General features: G+C 21.6%; 3 protein-coding genes across 3 annotated transcripts; 2 read left to right on the top strand and 1 right to left on the bottom strand.

Moving 5' to 3' along the window:
- Nucleotides 1-1,149: 1,149 nt before the first annotated feature.
- PCHAS_0802900 (peptide chain release factor 2, putative) lies at nucleotides 1,150-2,145 on the top strand (the record flags this gene model as incomplete). The annotated part of the gene is made up of 1 exon (XM_016797788.1): nucleotides 1,150-2,145. One exon carries the CDS (start codon nucleotides 1,150-1,152, stop codon nucleotides 2,143-2,145), a length of 996 nt encoding a protein of 331 aa, XP_016653710.1.
- Nucleotides 2,146-3,551: 1,406 nt separating this feature from the next.
- On the top strand, nucleotides 3,552-6,908 carry PCHAS_0802800 (protein phosphatase PPM12, putative; the record flags this gene model as incomplete). The annotated part of the gene is made up of 1 exon (XM_726607.2): nucleotides 3,552-6,908. The coding sequence occupies one exon, from the start codon at nucleotides 3,552-3,554 to the stop codon at nucleotides 6,906-6,908; it is 3,357 nt and encodes a 1,118-aa protein (XP_731700.2).
- A 567-nt stretch (nucleotides 6,909-7,475) lies between these two features.
- Nucleotides 7,476-11,144, bottom strand: PCHAS_0802700 (phosphopantetheine adenylyltransferase, putative; the record flags this gene model as incomplete). Its single annotated transcript, XM_736997.2, has 1 exon — nucleotides 7,476-11,144. The coding sequence occupies one exon, from the start codon at nucleotides 11,142-11,144 to the stop codon at nucleotides 7,476-7,478; it is 3,669 nt and encodes a 1,222-aa protein (XP_742090.2).
- Nucleotides 11,145-12,553: the final 1,409 nt, after the last annotated feature.

The following is a 12,553-nucleotide window of genomic DNA, read 5'->3' as shown; positions in this document are numbered from 1 at the left end:
CTTTTAAAGTTTGTTGCAAAATTTGTATCAAACAGAAATAAACTCAAAGTCGGTTTGTACTTCATCGTGCGTATGTCACTAAACCATCATGTACGATGAAAAACAAGTTGATACATTAAGGATATAAGAAGTTAGAAATATAAACATATGAATAATAAATGTAAAAATTATTAATGACCCATCACCTGTCAAGATTAAAATTTTTTTTTTCACTTTGTGATACTTATTTTTTGTGTATTTTAAAACATAGAATATGAATACATATATGTATATATGTGATACACGCATGTTGCGACTTTTTGTTTTTTTTATCAAGTTGGATTTTTTTTAATAAGTTTTTATTTTTAATTTAATTCCATTATATATCATAAACACCTTTTCCATTCACCATTTTTATCTCATCCACATTTATATTTGTAATTGTTTTTTATTTACTTTCCGAATTCTTTTAAAAAGAGAAAAACTTTAAATTTAAAGCAATTCACATTATTGTAAAAAAATTATAGGAAAAAAAACATGAGGATAATTATATATGTATATAATTACCCCGTCATGGAAAAAAAATAAAAATTATAAAAAAACACATTTTTATGCTATTTTAATTTTATTTTTTAATATGTTATTTATTTTATGTGATAATAGTGATATATATCATATTTAAGCTAGCATTGGTTTTTAGTTTATAGTATATATCTTATTCATATGCTGGTACCTTTATGTACATATGTAGTATATATATATTATAAACACTTTATATTTTTTAAGAGCAAGTTTAGATAGTATATATGTCAAGGTGATCTTAAAATAAATTGCTGAATGAAGATTGAAGAGAGGTACCTATTTGGAAGATATTATACAAAGGTATATTATTATTAAAAACGGAAAAAATTAACTAAGCATAGTGAAGAATAGTTAATGTAGAATTATGAATATAAGATATAAAATAAAACAAAATGGAATTTTAGAGCAAGGACAATAGTTAGTATATATAAATAATAATATAATATATTAAGAAGAAAAAAGGAAAAATCTATGTGTAATATATAGAAAAGTATATATATTTTTTCTCACAACTTAAATATGTCTCCTACCTGCAAGTGGTACCCAAATGAGGTATGCCACTGTAAAAACAGAAGAATGGTGTAAATTATGAGATCAGCTAGCTTTTTATTGATTTTTCTATTTTTTTTAAGTATGCCAATTTCCTGCAAAAATATAAAAATTTTAAAAAATGCATTTTTTTTATGTAAAGGTGTAAAAAATGTAAAAAAGAGTTATTTAAGTTCCTATATAAGGAAAGACGCTGAAAATTATTCGAAATATTTTAAAAACTCGTGTTCCTTAATTTTATCTTCGGGTACAGGTGGGACAGAGGCATGTGATTTTTGTAACATGCTATATAATATGTATATGAAATATTTAGGTAAAATTAAAAATAGAAAAAATATAAAATATGAAGTTATAGATATAAGTAAAAATGAAATAGGTATAAAAAAGGTAGAAATAAAAGTTGACGGAGAATATAGCTTTTATAATTTAATATCAGAAAAGGGAATACATAGATTAGTACGAAATTCACCATTTAATGCACAAAATAAAAAAATGACATCGTTTGTAAAAGTCGATGTAATACCAAGCTTAAGTTATAATGATACAAGTGTAGTAAATTTTTTAAATATTAATGAAAATGATAATGTTTCATTAAAAAAAAATAATAATAATACACGTAATATGAATGAAATGTTGATTAATAAAAGTGATTTGGTTATACAAACTATGAGATCAGGTGGTAAAGGAGGACAAAATGTTAATAAAGTTGAAACAGCAGTTAGAATTATACATAAACCTACTAATATATCGGTAAAGGTATCTAGTGAAAGATCTCAAATTTTAAATAAAAGAATAGCATTAAAAATGATTTATGAAAAACTTTTATATTTACAAATAGAAGCTTTGAAAAATGTAAAATATGAATTGTCTAATAAAAGTTTAACTCATTTTGGTGAGCAAATCAGAAATTATATTCTTTATGGAAATAAAATGATTAAGGACACACGAACAAATGTTTTTTCTACTGAAATTGATAAAATTTTATCTCAAGGGGAAATTGATATATTTGTTGAAGCTTATCAAAAATGTTTATAAAACCAAACAAATAAACACAAGTTTGATCAATTTTTTTTTAACTATTTGAGTATTGACAAAAAAGGATGGGAAATAAGTTTTCATTGTGAAAACGGCTAGTTAGTATAAATATATATAAGTCTACTAATTTATATACCAATTTTTGCACACATAAATATATTGTGTATATGTGTGTGGTTATTTTGTAAAATACGTATTGTACGGTTTCATGAATAAACCAGTTTGTCACTGATTGAAGAGTAATTTCACTTTTTTATTTTTTTTAATAAATACTTCAATAAAACTTCTCTATTTAATTAAAAAAAATGGCATAATCTTTTGTCTTCTTAAGCATGGTTGCATATATGTATATCGAATCATATTATATTTAGAAGGTTGGTTTAAGGGCCTAACTTTAATAGACATAAGGGGGAGTATATAATATCAAAAATATATAAATAGTGGAAAATCCTTCTAGGAAATAAAAATGGAAAATAACGATAATTAATTTTTTTACTTTTTTATATTTATACACTCGATTTTTACAATTTCGACAAGTGTTACTACCATTTTTATGTTTAAGGAAATTATCATTCTATTAAAATCCCATTTAAATTACACATATATATATATAATTTTTTATTCTATATTTTTACAAATATTTCATGAATTATTATAGCAAAAAATTCATTACTTTGCGGTGTAATTTTTTCATAAAAAATTGTATATATATACATCCCTTTCTTACACAATTTTTAAAATTTTATCCCCCTTATAGACTAACATAATGTTTTTAATTAATCTTTAATGCATAGGTAGTGCTTATTAAATTGTCTTATTTTCCTCCTCTTAATTTACAAATATATATATAAAATATATTTATTAATTATATAATAACAACAGTAACAATTATTTTGTCATATATATGTGTACACCCCTTGTGTAGGAAATTTTATAATGCTTATTTTATTGCGTTTATAAAATTTTTCTAAATAAATAAATAGTGTACATATAAAAAGAGATTAAAAATATTTCTCTAAAATTTATAAGAGTTCTATTTTTATAAATTTTTGGTTATAACATTTAATTGTTTTGTTTGTCGAGGATACTTCGTAGTAGTATAATAAATAGTACATATGGAAATTCGGCATGTACATAAAATAGATATATGAATTTTTTTTCCGTTTTTTTTTTACACTTTTTAAGTACACATTAATCTATAGTTTAATTAATTTATTAATTTATTTACTATTTTACCTTATTATTAATTTATTAATTAATTTGTTTATTTATTATTTTTTATTTTTTATTATTTTTCGATTTATATTTTGTTTATGTTGTTATAACTAAATATTATACACATGTTTACACAATTTTTTAACACAAACTAATCTATTTGTTTTGTGTAATAAAATGAAAATATAAATATGGAAAGTTTTTTAAATAAATGTTTACATATTGATAGATTAAGTTGCAGTGTAGACGATGAGGAAACAATTTTTCAAATGTGTAATTCGGTGGGGTGTTTAAAAAAAGGAAATAAAGATGAAGGGAATTGTGTAAAATGGGGTGAATCAGGTGTAATAGAAAAAAGCTTTTTATGTGATTTTGATAAATATGTCAAAAATAGTTGTATGAAACTAATAGAAGATGATTATGAAACAACGAAAAAAAATGAATATATAAATTTAAACGAATATTGTGAAAATTCTTTTAATAAATTATTTAATATAGAATATGTAGACCTACCTTTAATATTTTATAAAACAATATATGTTAATTTTTTTAGTTCATTTAATATATTGGAAAATAAACAACCAGAAAAATTAATAGAAGATTATATATATATGATGAATATATTTTATAAAATAACAAAAAAACAAAAATATATTTTATTACACAAAGCTAATAGTGCTCCTAATGAAAAAAAACATATTAATGGTAATTATAAAAATGGAGATGCATTATTGTATAGTGATCATATTATAGCAATAGCCGATGGAGTGTCGTCTATAAAAAATATCGGAATTAATGTTAGTAATTTTTCTAATGAACTTTTAAAAAAATGTCTAAATTTATATTTTTATCAAAACATATATAATGGATTATTTGAAGAGCAAAACAAAGAGATATTTAAAAAATATAATATGACATATAATGCTGATCAAATATTAAAACCTATTATATGTCGAAGTGCTTGTTCTTCTAATTTTTTTGGTGCATCAACACTTTTGTTTTCATCTTTAGACAAAGATAAGTTACATATTTGTAGTATTGGAGATTGTCAAATGTTAATTGTTAGGCTAAAAAAGGATTTTGTAAATAATACAGTTTTTGAAAAAATAAAAATAAAACATACTGAACCGGAGCATTTGGAAAATAATGGGGAGTACGAAAGAGATAGTAACGAAATTGATAAACAGGAAAACACATTAATGACCAATAGAAGTTTTGAAAAATCTGAAATAAATACAGTTGATGAAAATACTTCATATTCTGATAGTGCATCCGAACATAATTCTCAAAAAAACAGCTTTCCAATAAACAAAAAGCTATCTCAAATATCTTCAAAATATCCATATGAAAAAGCATATACAAATTCTTTGGAAAATATAAAGTCCAATTTAATGGATATATATTCGAACAACAAAAAATTGATACAAAACGATCTTTTTAATGGGGTAGATGATAAAAAAGATTTTGAAAAAACAAAACAAAACGAAGATATTATTTTATATATTGAAGAAGAATTTGATGAATGTGTGCTCCAATATTTTGATGAAATTTTATCTGATAATAATTATAAGATAGGAGATTTATCATTTACAATAAAAGACAAAGAATTCGATGTTTATTCAAATATAAGATCAAATACATTAATTTCTCAAGATGTTTCAACTAAAACAGAAAGTGAAATATCTGATGATGATAAAACAATTTTAGCTAAGAACACATTGGATGATACTGGGTATAAAAATTTAATGAGAGTTTTTACTTTAGATCGAACTGATATCTTAATCAGTAGCCAGAAGAATGAAGAAGTGGATAATTTGCAATATGAGGATATGGTAAAAAAGCAACAAATAAAACAAACAGAAGATACTATACAAAGAAATGAAATAAATTATAATGACAATAATGTGATGCCGAAAAATACGAAAATTTCTAACTTTAATAATTACCGATTTAGATATAATAAAGAAGATATTTGTGAATTTGATATTGTTTACAAATCTAAAATACAGCAACATTATTTTAATTGCCCATATCAGATTACTTATATGCCATCAAATTTAAAAAAGGGTTTCAATAGTAAAAAAAATAGTATGGCATTAAAAGTAGATTTAAAAATGAATAAATATAGTGATATTATTGCAAAATGTTTAAGATATTCTGATTATTCTATTGTTGATATAAAAACCAACGACATAATTATAAGTGGAAGTGATGGATTATTTGATAACTTATATGATGATGATATAATAAAAGTTCTTTATAATAATTTTTATATAATAAATTTTAATAAATTTATAAAATTGAAACATTTCACACAATTTTACGAAGAATATAAAAAAACAATCAATACTATTAATAAACTAATAGTAAGTAATATAAAAAATAGTAGTAAGACAATTAAAATGTCACCACAACCAATATCCAATTCTGTTTATAAATATGAAAAACCTGATGAGGATAGTGATAGTACCAACAAAGAAGTTAATGGAAAATATAATTGTAACTTAAATGATAATCATATATCCGACAATGATAAGCGACCTGATATAATAGAATGCGATCAAAATAAAGGAAACGAATATTATACTATACATACCAATTTTAATGATAAAGAATATGAACATTCTTTAAAAGATTGTATAAGTAAAAGAGAATCGAGTAGTACTATTAATAACAATAATAATATGAAGAATATAATAAAATATGGTAAGGACAAATTTACATTTCCTTCCAAAATTAAGAATATGTTTTTTAATAAAGGAAAGAATGATAATATACAACACACATCCAATAATGTTTATAAAAAAAATATGAGTGATAATGGATCAGCGCTTTTTAAAAATCAAAAAACGGAAGAAGTAAATATCGAAAATTATTTAACATCATTCAACAAAGGAAAGGAAGGAAATGATGATAAACAGTTCATTGAGCAGGATACTTTAATCGAACCACCAAATGAATATGTTAATAAAAATTATGATCGAAATGGCTATACTATGAATGATTTCATACGTTTAAACAAAACAAACAAAAAAAAACTTGTTATTGCAGAGAAGAAAATACCCAACAACGCATGCTTATACGATTCTTCTGATTTAATTTTATTTGACAAAAATAATAATATATACTTAAATATTAAAAAGGCTTGTGATGAAATTATGGAACTCTCAAATATTTTAGCTAACCAACAACTAAATAACAGGTTGCTAAAAAAAAGAATAAAAATAGACAAAGAAAAGAAAAAAAATATGAACATTCAGAAAATTAAAAAATGTTCCGATCAAACTACCTCGTGTGAACAAACTGAAAAAGATACAAAAGAAAGTAATGGAAGTACTAATACATTTTCAGACTGTTCTGAAGAGCAAACAGAAATATTTGATAAAGTCAATTATGACGATATTCAATCGAATAAATCCAAAGACAAAATTATATTAACACCTATATCGGAATATATATATGACAAATACAAAAAATATTTTAACATGGGAAAGCCCGATGATACTACTGTCATAATTTCTATTATAAAAAAAAATAAGTACATATGAAACTAACTATATATATATATATAATATGCCCCGTTTGGGGATTTTCTCTTTTTGGCACATATTCCATTTGGGCACATTGTGTGTGTGCTTGATTTATGTATACCTTTTCATTTATTTTTATTTTTTTTATGTATACGTTGTAAAACATATAAATTAGCAATCTATAAGTCATGATATTTGCTAATACAAATTCAAAAACATAACTAGCTATTTTTAAATGTTAAAAATATAGTAATTTTGCTATTTCTCTTTTTTAAATTTTCAAAAATTTAATATTCATTCGAAAATGACGAATGAAAAATGTTAAAGAAAATACAAAAAAAATTTAACAAAAAAAATGTATGAATGTATATGTAGGTATCAAAACATATAGAGTATGTCTCTAACTAATAAAAATATGATTTATTAATTATAAACTATATAATATAAAATTCAAATAAAATTATACCACATTAACAAAGGGGATAATAAAAAGACATAATATAGAAGATCCATATACTAAATATAAATTATACTTATTTAAAAGTAAGAAACAAAATGAATAAATGAAATAAATTTCAAAAAAAATTATAACAAATTTAAATGCAAATAATTTAATGCAGAAAAATAAGGGTAATAATAATTTTCATATGTTAAAATATGTTGAAAAATTATGTTGTAAAATGATAAAACATTATAATTGCTTGTATCTTTCATATTTTCTAATTTTATATAAAATGGTGTGCTTTTAAAGTTAGTATTATTCTTTTTAAAGCCATAATTTTTTTCAAAATCTATATTATAATCATTTATTGGTGATAAATTCATGTATATATATTTATGAATGATGGAATATTTTTTTTGATATTGAAGAAAGGGATAAAACGGATCATAATCATTTTGTTGTCTTAACCCCCATTGTTTTTTAATATAACTATTTATAATCATTTCAATATGTGTTTCAAAATGTACCAAAAAAATAAACACAAAGTCGTTTATGTTCATATTGTGGGCATTTTGCTTTGCTTTATTTTCTTCGTTAATCAAATAATTTAAGAAGTAAAAGGAAAAAAAGGAAATAAAATAATTGTCTATATATTTGTAAATTAGCATTTTTCGAAAAAACCCTATTTTATCATTATTATTTATGTTTGTCTTAATAAAATAATTAAATCGTTCATTATAAATATTGTTTGATAAAGCATTTTTTGTAACATACTTAATAATATCATTTTTGGTTAGCTTATTTTGATCATTGAATTTTTCCTCTTCTCTAATTTTTATTGTATATAAGTTATTTACAATTTGTATATCTTTTTTATTTGAATAATCAAAATGAAAATTGGGTGTAAACATTTCATTTTTTTTTATATTATCACTATTAACATCATTTGTTGATTTATTATTGTTACTTGGATTATTTTTGATAGCTGAATATAAATAGTTTTCTTTTTTTTGTATACCCTTTTCTGCATATTTGCAATATTGATAAGGAGATATATTATAATTTTTATTTTTGTATTTTCTCATTAATGTGTAATTATACATTGTATATGGTGTTATAATGGAAGCTCGATAAAATGGTTTTTTGGTTTTGAAATTATTTGAAAAATACAAATTAAAATCATATTTTTTTAAAGTATATCGTTCATCTTCCAAAATGTTGTAATGAACTATTTGTTCGGTATTATTTTTTTTATTTTTCATCATTGTCAAATTGCATACTTTTTGCAAATTTGTGACATTTTTTGATGAATTATTTTTTTTATAATTACCATTTGGAAACAAATCAAAATGAAACATTTTGCATATAATTGAAGTAGACAAAATCATAAGTATAAATATATGAATTTGATTAACAATTTCTTCCATAATTGTTTCTTTCATATTACTGATATAAATTCTAAATATGTCTTCATAATTTGTACCAAATGAACTATTTTTTTGTTTTATAATTTTATTGTTAATTATAAAATTTTGGTTTATATATTGTTCTTTCTTTTTTATTATTTGTAAAAGTATGTTATTATAAAAAAAGAAAGAAAGAGTGACGGATATTTTTATAAAAAATTGAATTTTATTTTGTGTATAATACTTTTTTGAAAAATAATTTATAAAAAAAGAAATCAAAACAAATAGGTGTCTGAAAAAATCATTAACAATGAAGTTATCATTTTTGGTAACTCCATTCTTATTAGAATTATTTTTTTTTTTCCTACAAAAATAACTTTTAATTGTATTCAAGTATAGCTTTTTGAAATTCTTTCTTCCATCTTTTTTCAAAAAAATATCAGCATACATTTGTATGAGAAAATGATCTATATTAAAATATAAGCATGCTTCAATAAAATATTTTAAATATTTAGAAAATTTCCCTTTTCTATATGTGCTATTTTCCATTCTGATTAATGTCGAACTCATTTTTTCTCTACTAGATATGTTTATTGTATCAAAAATATTTAAACATGTTTTTATTTTTTCATTATCATTCCCTCTGCTCCTATTATTGTTGTCTATTACAATTTGATGATTATCTTCGTTCTTAGTAAGACTTGTTTTATTTTTTTGAAATATTAGCCTTCTTCTTTGAGCGATATCATATCCATTAGCTTCTGATTCTTTGGACATGGTCAAACAGAACAAATCTTGAATATCAAGGGAAAACGAAAATGGATCATGTATCCTTTTTAAAACTATTATTTTTTTTTCACTTTTATTTTTATTGTAATTAATATGGAGTTGTAAATAATTAAAAATTTTCTTCTTGTATTTATTTGAACAAAGAAACTTGTTTCCTTTCCATTTTTCATTTTGATATAATTTTTCTATGTTTGTTTTTATTAAAGATTGGCATTTCTTTTTCAACAAATTATTATAATTTGACACAAAAAATGTTTCTTTTTCTTGATTATATTTACTACAACTTCTGTAGTAACTATTACTTATGTATTTTCTGTATTTGTCTCGATGTGATTCCGATATTTCTTCCGATTTATTTTTGTTATTTTTCATTGCAATTTGATATAAAATAGTGTGTGCATTTTTAATTTTTATAAAAGGTACTACACTATAAAAATTATAAAAAATAAATTGTATATTATAAACATTTGATATTAAGAATAATATATCATATATATGAAATATTCTTAATTTTAAATCATCAATTTCTTCACAGTATTTTTTTTTATAAATATTTTTATTATTATATAATCCAATATAAAAAAATTTGTTAGCTAAAAAAATCGAATAAAATAAAAGAATTGTATGTCCCATATGGATTTTATCAAAAGTTCCTGCAAATAGACCTATATCGTTTTTACTTAAACTTTTATATACTGTTTTTTGAATTTTATATCTTTCAATTTTTATGTCAGTTCGTTTTTTATAATTATTTCGACCTCCATCTTTCTCTATGTTCACACATTTTAAAGTATGCCTTGTTTTTGTATTTATTTTAATACATGAATCGTTTGTCTCTTGTTTTAATTCTTTGCAATTTTTCATATTTTCTGTATTACTATTTTCAGACGGCTTAGGAATTTCATTTATATTAATGGATGTATTACTACGGTTGTCATTGATAATGTTGTGGGTAGTTTGCTTTTTCTTCCTCTTCGATCTGCATTTTTCATCACTAAGGTTAATAAAATCAAGCCCGTATATTTTTTCATATACCTGTGTAACATTTTTGCTATGTTTATTTAGTATAATAAATGAGCCATAATGCATTTTAAGTTCATTTAAAATGGTTTTTGATAATGTATGTTCATAATAACTAGTGATTGAAAAGTTTTGAAAAAATATATACGAGTATAATTTGTGTAAATCGGATATTGGTAAAACAACACGAATTAATTTCTCGAGTTTTTTTTGATAAATTTGTTCAATTATATATTTTAAATAATAAAAGGTAGACATTTTTAAAATACATTTTAAACTAGCAAATTTTATAAACAAGTAGACATTTTCGACTTTGTTTTTTAATTTAATAATTGATTTAATTATGAGTTTAACATTCTTCACTATTTTTTCATAAAATTTATATTCCACAATTAATTTTAAGATATTGTTTTTATTTATAAAACTAGCATTATAGTTCTTCAATGTTTTATACAAATATATTCCAATGTTGAAGTTATTAAATTTTTTATTTTTTGTATACCAAGATATTTTCCTTCCATTAGTTTTTGTGTATGTAATAAAATTATAGTCTTCGACAATTAAAAATCCATTTTCGTAAACCCCCCTATTCTTCATTTTTCCTACAATTTTACACTTTTGCTAATACGATAATAAAATAAATGCAATCATACCTGTATATATAATTGTACATAGTACAGATAGGTAGATAAATATGAAAAGGATTGCATATGTATTTAGTTGTTGACTAATTTTAAATACATTAAATATAAAAGAGAGAAAACAAATACGATTTCATCATATGTTAGTGTTTATGCTTAGCTAATAAGTTACATTAATGTTGTGTATTTTTCGAATAACTTTTTTGGGAATATTTTATAGTTTTAATAATATGTATTTTATTATATATATTTTTATTTATGATAATTTTTATTATAATTATGTTATTCGTTTTATTTATATTTTTTTTTTACAATTTTTATAGTTTTGTAGCACATTGCTTTTAATTATATTGTTTTTTTTTTCACGAAATTTATAGTGGGTATGTAAAAAAATAAAAACTATAATAAATAAAATGTAATGAATTAAAGATTTTAAGAAATACAACATTAAAGAACATTAGTAAAATGTAATAAAAAAAATAAACAAATAAAAACGGGAAAACTTATATATAATTTTGGCTTATTGCAGGATATTATCATTCCATAGTATTAATAAAATATATACATAAATATTTTATTATTTATACCTTATTTATAAGACTTATTTTTTTTATTCATATACATACTTTTATAAAAAATATATAAAAAAAATCTTTTAATAGGGCCTAATAACTATTTACTCAATATTAAGGTGTATAAACAGTATAACTAAACTAAATACTGTTGTTTTAAAAAATAAGACGGTCATATCATGTATATACCTATTCAGAGGGTACCCTATTTCATATGCTTTAAAAACAAATCGTTTTGAGAAACATGAAATTATATTCTTAATTAGTTCGATTTAATTTTTTACACTTCCTTTTTTATATCAATTTATTGGCTATTACTTTATACTTATTCAGGGATATTTATATTCATCCCCCAAAAAGAATTGTATATACTTTTGCAATTAACTAATGTTAATATAATTCATTTTATTTATTTGTTTAGAAAATATAGCATAAGTTTTAAAAAGTAGCAATTACTTTTATAAAGCAACTGCAAAAATGTATGGGGAATGTGTATATATATTTAATTATTTTATATGTATACACACATTTTAATTGGTTAGAAATATAAAATGAAAATCTTTTATCCTTAAGAATTAATCTAATGTAATGTATTTTAAAATATTATCAATGGATTAACAAATATAAAAACAAGTATTGAGGTGTAGCATTTACTAAATATCACATAATGTCGTAAATTTAAATATGCTTTCATTATGTTGCTAAATAAAAACATATTTTAAAAAAAAATCATAACGCCAATAAGGTTATTTATATTATGTATCACCCAAAAAGTTGTTAATTGATTTTATAA

Source organism: Plasmodium chabaudi (genome assembly GCF_900002335.3).
Source record: "Plasmodium chabaudi chabaudi strain AS genome assembly, chromosome: 8".
Taxonomy (NCBI): Eukaryota; Apicomplexa; class Aconoidasida; order Haemosporida; family Plasmodiidae; genus Plasmodium; species Plasmodium chabaudi.
Note: the sequence above shows the minus strand (reverse complement) of the source record. Positions and strands in the feature narration are given on the sequence as shown.